The sequence below is a fragment of the Lycorma delicatula genome, chromosome 5 (assembly GCF_047948215.1).
Source record: "Lycorma delicatula isolate Av1 chromosome 5, ASM4794821v1, whole genome shotgun sequence".
NCBI classification, from domain to species: Eukaryota; Metazoa; Arthropoda; class Insecta; order Hemiptera; family Fulgoridae; genus Lycorma; species Lycorma delicatula.
In genome coordinates this window covers 12,135,228-12,155,373 of record NC_134459.1, presented here as the reverse complement: position 1 = coordinate 12,155,373, position 20,146 = coordinate 12,135,228, and the positions used below count along the sequence as shown (strand labels likewise).

The following is a 20,146-nucleotide window of genomic DNA, read 5'->3' as shown; positions in this document are numbered from 1 at the left end:
AAAGGATAATAAAAAAGGAGGATACAGGGCAGTCAAGCCAGATGGTGCCAGTGTTAACCCACCAGGTTGTCTAGTGTTGAACACATCTTTCCAAATCAGCTGATTTAGAAGTTGAGAGTTCCAGCGTTCAAGTCCTAGTAAAGGTATTTTATACGGATTTGAATACTAAATCATGGATACCGGTGTTCTTTGGTGGTTGGGTTTCAATTAACCACACATCTTAGGAATGATTGAACTGAGACTTACAAGACTACACTTCATTTACACTCATACATATCATCCTCTGAAGTAATACCTGAACAGTAATTCCCAGAGGCTAAACAGGTAAAAGAAAAAAGTGGTACCAGTGTAGTGATCGAGAAAAATTCCTGGGTAGATGTGGATAGAAGAAGAAATGAAGAATTAAGAAAGGTAGAAAACAACTAAGATGCTGAGGGACTGTTTGATCAAGGTAATTTACCATCTTGCCCACTAGTACAAAATTAGGAAAACATGCTAATTTTAGAGTCAGTTAAGTGATTCTTAACAGCCAATATACAAATGGAAGAAAGCATGTTGTAATTCTAAAACTAGAATCTCATACAACTTGTTCAAATAGCAGTAAGAATATTTTTTTTTTTAAATATTTTCAGATCTTTAGCTTTGCAGTTAACTTGTATTAATAATATTTTCTATTGATTCTCAGCTATACTGTGTTTTTAACAGCTCAAATACGGCTGATAAAAAATTAAAAATAAATACTAAGAAATCAAAAATAAAATTTTATTGAGGTGAGATTCTTCCTGTTATTACACGTATCTAGTGGTAATAAATAAATAAAATCACATGTAAATATATTCATAACTCTTCATGGAAATAATATTAATAATAGATTTTGACTGAAGGTAGTCAATTTAATGGGTTTAACAATTAATTATATATGCTGATTTTATTAATATATTAAATTTGCTGTAAAAAAAAATTGGTTCATTATTAATTTAAAAATTGCCCTGCATCCTGCATTATTAGTTATAAATTTGTTAAATACCTGTTATTTATTTTGCAAACTGTTTTTTTTTTTTTGTCTTCAGTCATTTGACTGGTTTGATTCAGCTCTCCAAGATTCCCTATCTAGTGCTAGTCGTTTCATTTCAGTATACCCCCTACATCCAACATCCCTAACAATTTGATTTACATATTCCAAACGTGGCCTGCCTACACAATTTTTTCCTTCTACCTGTCCTTCCAATATTAAAGCGACTATTCCAGGATGCCTTAGTATGTGACCTATAAGTCTGTCTCTTCTTTTAACTATATTTTTCCACATGCTTCTTTCTTCATCAATTTGCCGGAATACCTCTTCATTTGTCACTTTATCCACCCATCTGATTTTTAACATTCTCCTATAGCACCACATTTCAAAAACTTCTAATCTTTTCTTCTCAGATACTCCGATTGTCCAAGCTTCACTTCCATATAAAGCGACACTCCAAACATATACTTTCAAAAATTTTTTCCTGACATTTAAATTAATTTTTGATGTAAACAAATTATATTTCTGACTCAAGGCTCGTTTCGCTTGTGCTATTCGGCATTTTATATCGCTCCTGCTTCGTCCATCTTTAGTAATTCTACTTCCCAAATAACAAAATTCTTCTACCTTCATAATCTTTTCTTCTCATATTTTCACATTCAGTGGTCCATCTTTGTTATTTCTACTACAGTTCATTACTTTTGTTTTGTTCTTATTTATTTTCATGCGATAGTTCTTGCGTAGGACTTCATCTATACCATTCATTGTTTATTCTAAATCCTTTTTACTCTCGACTAGAATTACTATATCATCAGCAAATCATAGCATCTTTATCTTTTCACCTAGTACTGTTACTCCGAATTTAAATTGTTTTTTAACATCATTAACTGCTAGTTCCATGTAAAGATTAAAAAGTAACGGTGATAGGGAACATCCTTGTCGGACTCCCTTTCTTATTACGCCTTTTTTCTTATGTTCTTCAATTATTACTGTTGCTGTTTGGTTCCTGTACATGTTAGCAATTGTTCTTCTATCTCTGTATTTGAACCCTAATTTTTTTTAAATGCTGAACATTTTATTCCAGTCTACGTTATCGAATGCCTCTTCTAGGTCTATAAACGCCAAGTATGTTGGTTTGTTTTTCTTTAATCTTCCTTCCACTATTAATCTGAGGCCTAAAATTGCTTCCCTTGTCCCTATACTTTTCCTGAAACCAAATTGGTCTTCTCCTAACACTTCTTCCACTCTCCTCTCAGTTCTTCTGTATAGAATTCTAGTTAAGATTTTTTATGCATAACTAGTTAAACTAATTGTATTCTTCACATTTATCTGCCCCTGCTTTCTTTGGTATCATGAGTATAACACTTTTTTTGAAGTCTGATGGAACTTCCCCTTTTTATAAATATTACACACCAGTTTGTATAATCTATCAATCGCTTCCTCACCTGCACTGCGCAGTAATTCTACTGGTATTCCGTCTATTCCAGGAGCCTTTCTGCCATTCAAATCTTCTTTTAATGCTCTCTTAAATTGAGATTTCAGTATTGTTTCTCCCATTTCATCCTCTTTAACTTCCTCTTCTTCCTCTATAACACCATTTTCTAATTCATTTCTTCCATATAATTCTTCAATATATTCCACCCACCTATCGACTTTGCCTTTCGTATTATAAATCGGTGTACCATCTTTGTTTAACACATTATTAGATTTTAATTTATGTACCCCAAAATTTTCCTTAACTTTCCTGTATGCTCCGTCTATTTTACCAAAATTCATTTCTCTTTCCACTTCTGAACACTTTTCTTTAACCCACTCTTCTTTCGCTAGTTTGCTCTTCCTGTTTATAGTATTTTTTAATTGTCTATAGTTCCTTTTACTTTCTTCATCACTAGCATTCTTACATTTTCTACGTTCATCCATCAGCTGCAATATATCGTCTGAAAGGTTTTCGACCAGTTCTCTTTGTTCTGCCTAAGTTTTCTTCTGCTGATTTAAGAATTTCATTTTTAACATTCTCCCATTCTTCTTCTACATTTTCTACCTTATCTTTTTTACTCAGACCTCTTGCGATGTCCTCCTCAAAAATCTTTTTACCTCCTCTTCCTCAAGCTTCTCTAAATTCCACCAATTCATCTGACACCTTTTCTTCAGGTTTTTAAACCCCAATCTACATTTCATTATCACCAAATTATGGTCGCTATCAATGTCTGCTCCAGGGTAAGTTTTGCAATCAACGAGTTGATTTCTAAATCTTTGCTTAACCATGATATAATCTATCTGATACCTTGCAGTATCGCCTGGCTTTTTCCAAGTGTATATTCTTCTATTATGATTCTTAAATCGGGTGTTGGCAATTACTAAATTATACTTCGTGCAAAACTCTATAAGTCGGTCCCCTCTTTCATTCCTTTTGCCCAGCCCATATTCACCCACTATATTTCCTTCCTTGCCTTTTCCAACGCTTACATTCTAATCTCCAACTATTATTAAATTTTCATCTCCTTACGTGTTTAATTGCTTCATCAATCTCTTCGTATGCACACTCTAACTCATCATCATCATGGGCGCTTGTAGGCATAGAGACGTTAACAATCGCTGTCGGTTTAGGTTTTGATTTTATCCTTATTACAATGATTCTATCGCTATGCAGTTTGAAATACTCTACTCTCTTCCCTATCTTCTTGTTCATTACGAATCCTACTCCTGCCTGCCCATTATTTGAAGCTGAGTTAATTATTCTAAAATCACCTGACCAAAAGTCGCCTTCCTCTTCCCACCGAACTTCACTAATTTCTACTACATCTACCTTTTTCCTATCCATTTCTCTTTTTAAATTTTCTAGCCTACCAACCTTTTTTAAACTTCTAACATTCCACGCTCCGACTTTTAGAATGCTATTTTTTAATTTTCTGATGACCCCTTCCTTAGTAGTCCCCACCCGGAGATCCGAACGGGGGACTAGTTTACCTCCGGAATATTTTACCAAGGAAGGCACCTCCATCATTGCTATTTGAAAATGCATAGAGCTACATTTTCTTGGAAAAGAAGCAGCTGTAGTTTTCTATTGCTTTCAGCTGCGCAGTACTCAGAGGACTGAGTGATGTTGATATGGCTGTTTAAGTCGTCTTGACTCACGCCCTTAACAACTACTGAAAGAGCTGCTGCCCTCTTTCAGGAATCATTCCTTAGTCTGGCTCTCAACAGATACCTCTCCGATATGGTTGCACCTTCAGTCCAGCTACTCTGTATCACTGAGCACTCAAGCCCCCTCACCAACGGCAAGGTCTCATGGTTCATAGACAGCCAACTGTTATTTTTACCTAAAAAATAATATCCTTAAGAATAAAGTTATAACCGGTCTTGCTTTAGATTTTATCAATTTTTCATGACAGAAACAGCTAATGAGAAACATTTTTTGGCATTCTTCAATGTACTTTTACTTCAGAAACATAAGTAATATCTTTGGTTCTGCAGTTTTATTTTATCCCCTCCACTAACCCTAGAATTAAAGAAAAATAATAACTCTATATTAGTGTTGAACTACACAAATGTATTTGGTCTCACAAAAATTTGAGTGGTTCACAATATAAAGACATAAAGTTTAATTAAGGGGTCTGATACTTATGTTGTCAGGTGGGCAGATTTCCGATCTGTCAAGCTAATTTTGATTTCATATAAGTTAATTAAAAATATATTTTTTAGATCCTACTGAAATTCATTTAACATACATTTTCACTAAATGCTATTTATGCCAGATATTATGTATTTGCATAGTAGGCCAATTTTGCTGTGTGAAATGTGATTTAAGTGTACTTATTCTCTTTTATAGTCTTAGATTTTACATTTCTTCACACAACAGTAAATTTTTAAATCTGTGTAATTTTGAATCTGAGAACTTTTTGAAATTTAAAAATATGTTTAACAGGTTTTATATTTATAAAATACACATCCATGTAGTAACATTTCTGCCAGAAGACAAAATAAAAAAAAATTGATGTGGGCACCACATAACTTCCTTGTATGCCTATTAAATTACATACACACATGTTCTTAAAATTAAAAGTATATACAATTTTATTTCATTAATAACTTCTGATATTTTTTACTTTTTTTATTGTTATTATTGAATTGTTATTTATCATAATTTTTTTTTTACAATCAGATGTTAAAAATTATTAATAAATCAATATAAATATAAATTAAAAAAAAAAGATGAAGTCTGATTCGAACTGATGTGCCTTCCCCTGTAAGATCCAAATATTTCATTAATTAAAATTTTATTTGGCTATAACTCTTGACTCTATGAAAATAAGTACCACTTATGAGGGCTTATTACTGCAGTTAAGAAAAAGCTCAAAATCCACTTTTGGGCTCTTTTGGATTTTGCTCTTTTAGTTCAGTTGATTACAATCAAAAGAGGATGTGCACAACTAGTAGTTACAACAGTACTAAATCCAAAATTTCAATATCCTACGGCTAATGTTTTTGAGTTATGCGAGATATATACATATGCACATACGTACATATATATAGAGGTCACACCTAAACTAGTGAAAATGGATTCAGGAATGGTCAAAATCGATATTTCTGTTAAAATCTGAAAACCAGAATTTTTTGCGATCACAGTACTTCCTTTACTTCGTACAAGGAAATATAAAATTACTGACAGTACAATAAAAATTAAAACAAAACATATATTATTATTTGTATCCATTCTCATTGTCTGGACCAGTCTGTTTATATTTGTAACTTTTTTTTGAATTAAATTAATAAAATTATTTAAAATAATATACAATATTTTTAAAATAAAAAAACAACTTTTTTCTAAATTTTTCTTTAATGAAGTATTTCAGATCAGTGGATTAACAATTCATTATAGTAAATCTATTAAATAGTACAATAGCATGCAAATTAATCTGAACACAGGGAATTTTTTGTTTATTTTTATGTTATGGCTACACTGTTTGACACACCTATTGTTTAAATTGTCTGTGTTATGTGAGGGTATCGCTCTTTGGTTATTTAGCAATCTTAATGTTATAAATAGTGTTTTGTGAAAGTTTATTTCCTTTTTTATTACAAAATCATATTTTTTAATCCTTATGTCCTAATTATATAACAATGGATCAAACTCCAAGAAAGCGTTTGAAAATAGTTTCACTTTCCGAGCATACCAGTATGACACAATGACAAATAGCTTCGGAGTGTGGTTTTGGACTAGGGAATGTGAATGCTGTTTAAAACAATTTAAAGAAACTGGTTCCTTTTCCAGGCTAGATCCCCATCTTAATCCTCTATTTACAACTTCCATGTTACTATTATTTCCTGCTATACGTATCTTTGAATCTATATACATACATTTAATTACTTCTATTAAATGCCTCAAAATTCCTCCTCTCTTTAGAACATAACTATTCTATGCACCATATCAAATGCCTTAATATAATCTAAAAAAAGCAAATGAGTCTCTTTAAATTATTTGTTTATCTCAATAATTTGCTTCAGAGCAAATATGTTACCTGAATAACATCTATGTGCTCAAGTCAGATTACTCCTCCATTAAAACCACTACAATTAAAGGCCTAAATCTCATCATTACAATCCTAGAAAATATCTTGTATATCACATTCAGAAGACTTATTCCTGTTTAGTTTTCACAATCTGATCTTCCTTTTTTAAAAATAGGGCAAATAACTGCCAATGACCAATCTGACAGCATACTATTGTTTCCAATATATATTAATGAACTTTAAATTAAAAATTTGTGATGTTCTTTTAAAAATTTTAGCCTTTGACCAATCACGTGCACAAGCTTTCCCATTCCGCACACATTTTAGGGTTTCCTTAAATTCTACATACTGGATGTCGTCAATAAATGAAAAATCATATGAATTGTGAGTATTTACAGTTCCCATTTCCTCTTCATAAATTTTTGAAATACTGCAGAAAAGCTTCCCTACTAATATTGTTCAAATAACCCAGATCTTTTATATCTCTATTCAGATGTTTCATTACCTTAAATACCACTCCCTGACCACCATGTATGTCATTTTTCATATCTGAAATATAGTTGTTCCAACTCTCTTGCTGGGCTTTCATAGTTTTACTCCACACAACATTAGCTAGCCTGTGATATTCCCGCCTTGCTTCATCCACTTTAGTGGCTATAAGGCATTTATAAGCATTGTTTTTCTTCTCAACTGCCTCCTTCAGCTCATCATTCCACACACAATTCCTCCTCCATTTTGCTCTTACTTCCAAAGCAGCTCCTTCCAAAATAGATTTCATATTATGCCACTCTCTCATTCAGACCAAATAACCCATTATGTAAATCCAATCACTCAATCACTGCTGATATAAAAACCTGACTGAGTAATCCTGCAACAAATACACTTTCCATGTCAAACCTTTCCCCCTATGTCCTTCACTCACATCTTTTCAACAATCTCAACCATCCAAACTACATGAAATGATCACTACCAAGATCACATTCTCTCTATCCTTGCAGGTGATAGTAACACCAAAGTGTTTTCACCCCAGAAAAAATAAAAAAAATCTATACACCCAGATCTTTGTAAACCGGTTAAACAATTTTGCATTTGCCAGGAATAGTAGATTGTACTTCTATTCCCTCTTCCCTCTAGCAGCCAATGTATATTTGTGGATTTCCTTATGTTTAAAGAAGGTATTAATTACCCATAATCCATTAAAAGAAGCAAAATCTCAAAAGGCTCTTCCATTTAAATTAAATACATTCTCATTATGCTTCCCAGTTATTGCATCAATCGATATATATCCCACTCTGGCATTCAAATCACCACCCATCATAATATAATCATTCAAAGTATTTTGTAGTATTCCATAAATTCATTCCTTCTTCCATCCTTCCTCTGGTGCATAGACACATAAAAAAACTATATATCCCCTCTCCAATCTAAGTCGTACGCATATAGTTCTATCTGAAACCCATTCATAAGAGTGGTTTTTATCTTTCCACTTTTTATTCAAAATAATGGCCACTCCTGATGTTGCACAAGCTCATATCTTTACACCACTATAAAACACTGCATGCACACCCAGATCATAAGAACACCTCTGTTTTTTCTTTTTTTAGTTTCACTTATCATTGCCACATCTATGTTCCTGGTTTCCACGATCTTAACAAGCTCCACCTCCTTCCCCATCAACACTGTACATTCCATGCACACACAATTAATTTAGTCCACCAGTGTTTAAAAGTCCTTCTTTCTTGAAAACATTCCCCATCAACATTAATCTTAATTCTAGTCTGAGTTTTCCTCTTTGGATGATTGAAAATATTTTAAATTCCCCTAACGGGTTACTAACCTGATTGTGGATAAGACCATTAGTGGGGCTGCCACCTCAGAGCCTCTGGGTTTCATTTGGAGACCCAACAACTAGTTTCTTCCATCCTCTCTACCAATGGGAAAATCTTCCTCTTTGGCCTTTGAGGCCGTTACACGATTCCCATCTGTAACTCTAGGCAGGGGCCCTGCCTAGAGTAGACTGGGTGCTTCTGTCTGGTGCCAGATGGATCCAGGTTTTTTTATGAGGGTATTACTCCTCTCTTGCACAGTTCTCAAATCTCTTGGGGCCCAGGCTTGGGACTGGCTTGCTGCAGTGTTCTCTATTTTAATTTTTATTAGTAATTGCCGGAAAAGTCATGCAATACTTTGCCTGCTTTTTTCTAGTTGTATTCATTTTTTGAAGAAGAGACTGTCTTACCTTCCCCATTTTCAGGGATACACTTAATTACTAGCTGAAATACTTTAATTTTAAACTTACTTTTTAATGCTTTTTTTTATTATTGTGAGTGATGAATTTTTATGTACATGTTAGTCAAATGATTTCTTTCATTTGTGGGATTTTTATATAACTCTTTATTGTTATTCTTTTATCTGTTCCATTTTTTCAAAATTCAGTTTGTAAACTTTTGTTTATTTAATTTTCCCTTTTTTTCTGAAAATTATGTAATAGTCTATATAATTTATTTATTTAATTGTAACAATAGTAACACTGGTTGATATACAATAACAGTTTGTATGTTTGATGGTAATGAATTTTGTAGCACGTGAAGAAATGATATACCTGATCAGCAGTTTAACTCAGAACCTGCAGATGAAAGACAGAGATGCTAGTTTATATAATGATTGTATACAATATAAAATTTGTTACTTATATTTTTAGATGTTAATAGTAAAGTCTCTGTGGTTGTTTGCAAAAAATTCTTGATTAACTAAGTGGCTCTGTCTCTTTTATCACTTACAGATCTATTGAAAAAATTATTTAATTTTTATTTTTAAACTAGCTGCTTTTTTGTGTTTGTTCTACATAGAAGAATGTTAGAAAGATTTGTAAAATTTTCCAGCAGACCACAATAAATAAAATTAGTACAGACTGTTAGATTAGTACAAACTGTTAGAAAACCTATTTGTTTTATTGAGAAACGTGACACAAAAATACAATGTAGAAACTATGTAGTTGTGTATGTCTAATATCTGGAGGAGTTATTAAAGTGGAGAATTTATTTTTTAAATTTTTTCTATAATTTATTATCATTTTACCTCGAAGTGTAGCAAATTATCAATGTTGTTAAATCATACAATAACAAAAAAATTACACAGATTGTGCCCACATTTAATATAAAAAATCTGTTATTTATGTAGAACTGAATAATATTAAAAAATAAATATCATCTGTACCACTGCACAGTTAGGTACTGGTCTATTTCTAATAAAAAAAATTAATTGCAAAATAAAATAGTGTGCCATTTGTTGACACTAAAATGATCAGTTTACATTACCTGTTTATATATATACACATACACACACACTTATTTTAAATACACAATATTATTACTGAAGCACATTCCACAAAAAAGAGATAAGAAGTTACTTGCATATCTCTAATTAGTATAGCTTTTATTTTGCTTGTGATGTAGATGTTTAATATAGTGGTATAAAAAAATTGTTCATTTAAGAAGAATTTTTACTGCATAATATATGTTGATAAAAAAAAAAAACTATGGTAGATGTAATTCAATCAACTCTCTACACATTTCTTTGTTTATTTATTACATTACAGTAAGCATCTTGTTTGTAGTTAAACTGTATTAGGTTAATCATTTTTACAGATTATAAAACAAGTAACTGGGTTTATTTTAAACAAAGAATATTTGTCAAAACAAAAGAAAAGAAATATGTTATATGAAACACACTAAATGTTATTCAAATAATATATTTGTTTATTTTCTTTTGTGATGATGGATTTTCATCAACTAATGGCTTCATCCATCGACTGTTTAAAAATATTTATCTTTTTATTTTAGTCACACTATCTTTACAAATGTAAATGTTCCTTAAAAAAATAAAATGAGTCATTAAAGAAGAGTCAAATAAGGAAGAACTAAACTTCAGTAATTAGGTAGAGATAATACTGGATTATTACTAGATAATATACTTATGTTTTATTAAATTTATTTTTATTATTTCAAACAGGTAGGCTTCTAGATATTTCATACAGTTCTGGTTGCATGTATTTTAATGAGAAAGATGATATAGGGGGGATCATCTTATAAACTTAGAAGAAAAAATGTCAGGAATTGAATTCACGAAAGCTAACTAGTCAGGAAGCCAGTTTTCTCATCAGAATATTAATTTTTCTATCAGCAGTTCTATTTTATATTGAAATATCAGTATTAAAATTACTATTTTTTAATTAGGAAAAGGTCAAAATCAATAATTTTCTAAATACAATGTTCCAGAAAATTTTCCATTTTACAATTCTAAAGAAGAAATATTGAAAATTTAAAAATTTTATCAAATGAATGCTCTTATATACATTTTTAATCATCAGAAATTATATTTATAGTACCAGATAAACAATAACATTACTTTTTAAGTTTAAAGAAGTTTATTTTATATTTCAAAGCTTTCTAATGTGGATTTTAATTTTTTGTTGAAATATGCTAATTTCAACAAAAAAGTAGGGCACACGTATCATTAATGGATTTTCTTGAGCATTTTTTTATCAAACCAAACATTCTTAACTTCTACAGCTAAACAGTAACACCTCAACCTTTCGTCTGGAAGGTTCCAAGTTCAAATTTCAGTCAGGTTTATAATTTTTCATATGCTGAAAAATTTCCATATCATACTCCCACACACAAACTTGAAGCATGTTGTAGAGAACAACATGCTTGGCAAAGGAATAATCATTAAAAAAAGGAAAAAAATATTTAATCATTACTAGAATTTATATTTAAATTGGTTCAGTGATGATCAAGTTACATGAAGATAAATATGAATAATTATAGTACATACTGGCCGTAATACTATTTTTATTTTAGTAAGATTTACCAAAAACACAACTCAGCCATTGTGAATTACATAACATGAATTTTATGCTGTACAACTAAACAGTGAGTTCTTCACATATTTAACACTGCCTGTTATAACAAATTACTTTTTACATTTAAATCAATTTGAAATAAATTTAACAGAGAAAAATTGAAAAACGTTTTTCTTTTTTGAAGATTGTGAAAACTGTTTGATCTTAATCTTCATTCAGGATGTATCTTAATAATTATTATTATGTGTACCGTGAACACATTTTACAACTAATATAATTTTCAATATAACAAATAAAATATTTGAAGAAAATATACCATTTTCTGGGAAGATTTAATTAATAGATGAAGAATTTATAAAGGAAAATTTTATAATATGTATCAAATCTATTATTACAAAAAATATTACTATGATGAAAAGTGAATAAGTGTAGCAGTTATAGTAAGGTGCTTGCGGAGGGTAGTAGATGTACATCCTTAAGTAGAGGAAAAAGCGCCTTGCTAGAACTGCTCTGCTATAAATGTTAAAATTTTACTTTGTAGTTAACTTAGATTACGGCACAAACATTTGGAAATATGAAAAAAAGTTGTTTTAAACAAATGCATTGAAAATAAATTTTTATACAAGATAAAATAACTTGTACAATATTGATTAATTTTCTGCAAAAGCATATACATGCTTTTAATCATGTTTTTTTATCAATGAACATCACCACCCTTCTATTATACTTCCAACATTTCTCTAACAGTTGCGGAACTGCAAAAATAAGAGAATTAGGGTTGCTTCTTCCAACCCTAAATCTATGCTGGTCTTTATTTTATTCTCTATATCTATATTATTCTATAATTTTTTTTAGAATTCTACCTTTTTAATCAATCCTTATCTAGTATTAGCTTATACAGTTTTTCTTCCATAATTCTAAATATTTTTTTTCAGGTAGAATTCTAAAAAAATTTTGACAAGAGTTGATTAAACTTCATAAAAAACTAACCATTATGGTCAGTATAATTAGATTAATTTTTTGTTCTGTTCTATTTCATATTTTATTTGATCTTTTTGTCAGGAATAATTCATTTTAATTTTATTTATCACCTAAAATTAAAATACGTCGTTATGTTTTATTGGTCTTCTAGTTCTTATTTTATTTTCATTGGTCAAGTCACACTAACTTTAATCTTATGTGGTTCATCACACTAAAAGCATGATTTTTTAAATGCAGTATACTGAAATGATTGAGAAACAATCAAGTAAAGATATCTAACATATTCAATAGAAATTATTTGCACTAATACATTCATTTAGGTAAACCCAAGTTTAAAATACTATTTTTGAAACAAACAAAAAAATATCATTGGAAAATAAAAAGTATTACATCAATTTAAACATTCTGCTCCTAAAATAACAGATAAAATTTAGTTTTAATTTTTACTAGGTTGCTAACTAAGCTGCTTATCTTATAAATGAATAAAATTTTTGTTGACATGAACCATAACAATGAATTAATTTCCAGGTAATAGACTAGAGATAGAGAATATTTTGTTATCTTAAATCAACAATATATGTCTTTTTATGACTGCAAAACTATTATTATTATTGTATATAACACATTCTCATTAACTGAATCATTTTTTGTTCAACTTGCAATTAAAAAAAAAAAAAACATATTCAACTGAATAAACTTATTTTCAAAAAATGATTGTATTATTATTAAATGGTTTACTGGAGTTCCTAAGCTGTGTTTTGTGTAATAATTATCTTTGCAATAATTTAACCTCATTTTAGTTCATCTTATTAAAACAAAATTTACCTTTGGTCATCTTTTTCAGATTTTTGATTTTTATAAATTATATTTTGAACTCGGTTATCTTATTGGTAAATCTAAAATGTTAAAATTAAACCGACAGGCATCAATTTGAGCTGATAGAATTTAATTTTAGGTCGAGTAGTAGACAGTACTTACATAACCTGATCCTGTTACAGCTACTGTCAAGGTCTGCTTGTTCAATAAACCTCTCCATCTTTGTTTGTCTTCCCACCATCTATCCTCTTCCATTTGCTGATATCCTCTATTAATATCCTCCTTTTCTATATTGTCTTTAGTTCTATCACTCCATCTTACTCTGGGTCTTTTTCCATTTATTCTCAGCTCTTTCATTCTGACTGGTAGTCTCTCTTCATCCACCCACTTTATATGTTCACATCATCGCAAGCTCATTTTTCTACTCTTTTTCACATACTCTCCAACCTTGAGATGTTTCTTATGTCCAAATTTCTCACTCTGTTTCTTGTTTTACTTTATTGGTAGTAGAAACTTCATCTCACCACCCTACAACATACTCCATTCCTCTCTGTCATCTTCCATGATTCTGCTCCATACTACACTATTCGCATATAATAGGATTGGTGCATCATCTTTCTTGCTCTTTCTGGTATCTTTCTATTCCGTAACAAATGTTTCACACTCTGGTTTCAGACTTCCTCCATTTTGTAATCATTTTGATATCAAAATTTTCCATCATCACTTATCTCACTTCCCAAGTATTTTTAACTATTCACCAATTTCAGGTTCCGCACACTGTTCTACTCTTATCTCTTCCAGTAATCACTTCACTCTTCTTCCTACAAATTTTTAGCGCATAGTTCTTCATTACCTCCTTCCAACATCTAATTGGATCTGTATGTCCTGAACTTTATCACCCCATATAATTATGTCATCGGCAAAACTCATTTTCTTATCTTTTTCTCCCACTCATTCTTTTACCAGTTGGGTCATTTCTTCCATCCTCCCATTAAACAATGTGACTATAAAATACTTCCCTGTTGAAGACCACTTCTTATGTTAAACCATTCAGTGTTCTTACTCTACATTTATAATATCTGTACATTTCCTTAATATTAATATATCCTTCCTCGGTACCCACTCATCATTTCCTCCCATATACACCTCTTATCAACAGAGTTGTTTGCCTTCACAATATCAATGAACATCGCCACACTTCTTTCATACTCCCAACTTTTCTCTAACACTTGTGGAACTGCAAAAATATGGAAATTAGGATTGCTTCTTCCAACCCTAAATCTACGCTGGTCTTCACTTTGTACTTATCCTGTTAATGCAATCCTTTCAAAAACTTTTGCCATATGGTTAATCAGAGTAAACCTTTTTTCAGTTTTTTGGGATGATCCTGTTTCTCCTTACACAATTCGATACTCTACATATCCACTCCATGCCAATTGGACCCCAGATTTTTAATCACATTAACAGCAACTTTGTCAGGTCCTGCTGATTTCCTACTGTTCATTTTACAAATTGCATCCTCCACTTTTCTCCATGAGATTTCCTCCAACCAACAACTGCAGCCTTCCTCACTTTGAATATTCTCATCTTTATTTTCCCTACTTAACAATTTCTCAAAATAATCCTTTCATAGTTCTTTCACCCCTTCTGCATCATCCACCAGTTTTCCATCTTGTATTCTATTCTCTCTGACATTTCTGTCTTCTTCTTTTTGTTCCTTATTTTACAAAATATTTTCTTATTTCCTTTCATATCTTCTGTCAATCTATCTGTAATTCTTCTCGTGACTTTTCTTTTTCAATTATTTTTTCTTTTTACTGATATAAGCATGTCTATTCTCTTCTTTCCTAATTTAACACCACTTCCTTCAGGCCATAATCTTTCTTCTGTTGTTGCCTACTTTGTTGGATTACTTTTGTTTCCTTATTCTCTTTCTTTCCCAATGCTCTATCACAAATTTTTTTAGCTGCTTCCACCAATGCCTTAAAATTTCCCCATTCCTTCTCTACATCCTTTATCCATTTTTTTGTCATCCTTCCTTGTAGCAGATTTCTGTATACCTCCATCTTTGTTCTTTCTTTCAATTTCTACTCTCTTATCCTCCTTGGTATTTTCTGCTTTTTAATTTTTTGAAAACTAATCTTCCAACATGCAATCAACAGTCTGTGATCTACATCGCACTCACTCTGAGAGTTACATTTACATCTATTAGCCTTTTCCCCTATTCTATGTCCATCACAAAGTATGGATATAAATAAACACTTTGGTGTTTATTGATAAAACTATTTTGAACATAGTTATTTATCTATCTATCTGTCCTCCCCTATATCCAGTTAATTCTAAGCTGGGAATGTATCCTAAAAGTTTCCAACAAAATCACAGTCAATCCTTCAATAATTCAGCATCAAAATTTATTTATTTATCCATAACACCCTTCAACTATGCCATCTATGTCAACTCTAAAACAGTTGTTGCACCTTCTCTCATTTACTCATATGCCCAAACCACTTCAATGTGCTTTTTTAACTTCAAGTTTAGTTGTTCAATCCCAAGACTTTCTCTCAAATCAATCTCAGTTTTGTTTTCCCAATGAGAAATTTTTTTTACTTCTGCAAAATTTGTCATGTTTATTCTCCATATAAGAATAGTTTTATGCAGAATTTCTTCCTTGTAGTTTAGGGAAAGAAAGTCAAATAAACCATGGTTTGATGGATGAGTGCAACAAGAGTGTGACAGAAAGAAAGTTCTTTTTAGCTATTTGGCTGCAGCCAGAAGGTGAATTCAGTGAAGAAAAAATGAAAATGGATTTATAGAATAATAGATACAGCAGAAGAAGATCACACTGTTAACAATATAAAGATACTTTTATTGTACCATTAGATTCTTAAGGAAAGGATACATCCGAAATGCATATGAAGAACAGGATAAAGGTCAGATAGTGGTGGAAAACAGTCAAGTTCTTGAAGTTTGGAAGCTGTTAAATAGAGAAGGCAATGTAGATGAGAAGAGCAGTTTGGAATGCCGAAATGTGCAGCCCTGGATCCCAAATCCATCACAAGAAGAAGTAAAAGAACTTAAAAACAATAAGGCTCAGGTGAAGACAGTATAACAGCAGAGATATTGAAAGCAGTTGGGAAGAGCAGGGCTGAGCATCTACACAAACTGTTGATGGAAATCTGGGAGAAAGAAATTATGCCAGAGGAATAGAAAGAAGCTATTGTCATAGCCATTCACAAAAAAGGTGACAAACAGTCATGCAATAATTACAGGGAGGTAGCCTTACTTAACAGTGCATACAAAGTTCTTTTCTTGATAATACAAAAACACCTGAAAATGTATATTGGTTCACTAACTGGGGAACATCAGGCTGGTTTCATCAAAGGAAATTCAAAAACATACCAAGTCTTTATTTTAAGGGAATCCATAAATAAAAATATATAGTTCAATAAAGTGGCGTTTATTTTATTGTTAGATTTCGTTGAAGCTTATGAGAGCCAAAGAAATATGGGAAAAAGGTAAAGCTTCGGAATCCCTGAGAAGCTAATCAGATCAGCTAGCATGAGTGTACTCATGCTAGCTCAGTGTAAAGTCAAAGTAAATGGTGAAGTCTCTTCATTATTTGAAATAAATACAGGAGTGAGATAAGGAGATGGATTATCTCCAATTCGTTTTTATCAGATTATGGAACATAATCTGGGGATAAGCACAGGAACAAAGATAAATGTTCTGGCATTTGCTGATGATGTAGTGATCATGACTGAAAACCTTGAGGATCTGAAGGAACTAGTCAAAACCTTAATTAAAGAAGCACAGTTTGAGGGTCTTAGAATTAACGATTCCAAAACAAAGTTCATGTGATTTGGTAGAAAAGGAAATGCACAACCACAAAACAATCAGAACACAATCCAGATTGAAGACCACATTTTCAAATGAGTTCAGGAAAGAAGTTCTTAGGAGTCATGCTGTCATCTAAGAATAGTAATGAAAGTGATATCCAAAACAGATTAAATGGAGCCAACAGGAATGCAAGAAGCTAATAATGTTGTCTGTCGAAGAGCACCATCATTCATATTTATAAAACAATCATCAGGCCAGTATTAGTACGAGTATATAGAGTTGAAAATTGGTTCCTTAACAAAAAAGAAGAGTGACAAGTCTATCTTTGAGAATAAAGTAGTCCTACATGTAAAAATGGTGGATGGAGAATAAGGCACAATAGAGAAATGTATAAAGATTCTGATACTGTGGTGAAGGTCAAGAGTAGAAGATTGAGATGGGCAAGGCATGTCACAAGAAAGGAGCAAAATACTATGCTGAGGAAAGTTTTGGCACGAAAAAGACTAGTTGGAAGATAGAGATGGTGGGATAAACTCCAGGAAGATGTAAAGGCATTAGATATAACAGAAGAAGTAGTAAGAGACAGGACAGCTTAGAGTCAGTATGTTGGTGAAGTCAAATACAAAGTGAGGTATAAATGGCTATGGAAGTAAGTAAATCTTTGAAGTAATTAAATCATCTACCTGCAGCTGCTACAAGATCAGTAATTAAGAGCATTATCATTCGTTTTGGATATAATGATATTCCTTACCATTTAATAAAGTTCCAACAACCAATATTTCTAGTTCTGTAAACTGCAAAAAGAAATCTTTTCTTATGTTACAGTTTTCTAATACCTCTTTTTAATATCAGTGTAGGCTTTCCTTTTTTTTCTTCGTTATTACCATTCTTCCACTAATTCTATCTGATTTATAAGTCAACTAAAAAATATAATATTACTAATGTAAGTTAATTATTACATTCAATTTACCATTTTAAAATCTAAATAATACTAATTGTTTTAATTTCAGAAAATCATTTCAAGAACAAGATGATGCCCATACAGAAGTCACAGAAGCTCCTTTTATAATGGAAAATGGATTAATAAATGTATATGTAGACGGTTGCTGTGTAAATAATGGTAGAAAAAATGCCCGAGCAGGAGTTGGTGTCTGGTTTAATTTCAATCATCCATAGTAAGCGTTAATAAAAAAATTTAATGAGATGGAATTCACTCGTGAATTAACTTTTAAAGTTTGTGACTACAATAATTAAATATTTTAAGATAATAATAATAATAAAAATAATGAAACATAATAAATGGCAATACAAAAAAGAAGAGGGTTTTAATTTGTTACAATAGCTCTTTAATAAGGTGAAGCATTGATTTAAAGCTAGAATTCAAAAGCAAAAAGGATAGTTTTAGTTTCAAGCTTGTTGTATATTGATTCCTTATCTTTCTGCCTGATAGTACCACTAGCAAAATGGCCACTCCTGAACAGAAAGCCTTGTGTTTTCCACTTTGTTAAATTTGAATCTGTAGCTACATTTCGACATCTGTTCTGTAAAAAGTTTATTTATTATTGTTCAAGTAACATTTGTTGTTGACATAATTAGATTTAAATGACCAGATGTCTGAGTAAAGGTTGGTGTATGGGATGACTGAAAGTGTCTGAAGAAAATTACGTGTCAGAGAGTTCTTCCAGCGCAATCCTAAGCATTTTGTTAGTTAGGTCAACTAATAGTGTTAGTATGGAATATTTTAGGAAACTGCTTACATAAGAATTCATACAATTAACAGCAATGCCAACTTTGCTGTCAAACTGTTGTTGCATAAAGATGACAACTTTTTTGATCATATTTATGTTTAGTGATAAGTCAACATTTCATCTTAATAGAAAATTTAACACACATAATGTCCATATGTGGAGGTGAGAAAATCTTACAATGTAAAAGGAACTCCTCAAAATGAAATGTTTTCTGTGCAATATCCTGAGAGCAAGTTTATGGCCATTCTTTTTCGCCGATGCAAGCGCAACAGGAGTTGCTTATCTGGATATGCTGCATACATAGCTGTCTCCTCAATTGCACAATAAATCAGGGAATTTTATTTGGCAACAAGACGGTGAGTCTACTCACTGGTATAACTCTGCATGGGATTGGTTAAATAACATTTTCTCCAACTGCTGGTTTGGTCAGCATGAATCTAATGACAGAGCTTGATTGTGGTGGCCTTTAAGGTCACTTGATCTGATCCCATGTTATTTTTTTCCTTTGGGGTTTTATGTATGCGCCTCTGCTACCTACTTATCCACCCGATTTGAGGTACAGCATTAAAGCAGCTGTCACTTCCATTATTATATATATGCTGGTTAAACTTCCTATTGGTTGGATATGTGCCACATGACAAAATGTGCTCACATTTAACATTTTAAGGGAAAAACTGTAAAAGTTATTCTTTCATTTTATTTGTAGCTTTAAAATCCTGGTGTTCTTTTTGTTCTCCTGTATAAATAGATTAAAATTAATAACATAAAATATGTAAAACAATTTGCAAACTATTTTTTTTTTCAATTTCATTATAGTAACACATTCAAACCAGTTGAAGGAAGACCAACAAATATTAATGCAGAAATAGAAGCAGCAATAGCAGGAATAGAAACAGCTTTACAGCATGGTAATAACCTAATTATAATAAATAAAACATGATTTTTCTGGGAGTTTTACAGAACAAATTGATTTAAAAGTTTAAATCACTTCAATCTTTTCATCCTACATTCCAAAATGTTTTTAATAATAAATTAATGTATTTACTATTTTTGTTATAAATGTTTTTATTAAAAAAATTAAATTATTTTTAATCATCTTTCAGTACTTGCTTTTTATGTATGATTATAAGAATTGCATCACTTAAAACTATAATTCTGGACTTGGCTTAGCACAGGTGAATTTCGCTTCTTTATAATTTACACTACACATATAATTTTGTTTCTCCATTAGTAAATGTAAAGTGTGTAGATATTATTTGAATAAATGATAATTGAACAGCTTTATAAACTAATCTAGACAACTAATGCAATATGCTGTACTACTCTATGAGGAAGTAAATGTAAAAGACTTACACAAGTAATGTAATAATATTACAATTAA

At 31.3% G+C, this 20,146-nt stretch overlaps 1 protein-coding gene across 3 annotated transcripts in view; it reads left to right on the top strand.

The window, feature by feature from the left end:
• The window catches only part of LOC142325827 (ribonuclease H1-like), a 44,191-nt gene that overhangs the window by 1,726 nt on the left and 22,319 nt on the right, over window positions 1-20,146 (top strand). For 2 of the 3 annotated variants that reach the window (XM_075367848.1, XM_075367849.1), the window contains exons 1-3: window positions 9,958-10,116; window positions 18,028-18,192; window positions 19,582-19,673. In XM_075367848.1, coding sequence (XP_075223963.1) covers window positions 10,058-10,116; window positions 18,028-18,192; window positions 19,582-19,673 — 316 coding nt within the window. In that variant the 5' untranslated portion in view covers window positions 9,958-10,057. Of the gene's footprint in view, window positions 1-9,957; window positions 10,117-18,027; window positions 18,193-19,581; window positions 19,674-20,146 lie in introns of those variants that run through there. The other variant, XM_075367851.1, reaches the window with a different exon arrangement.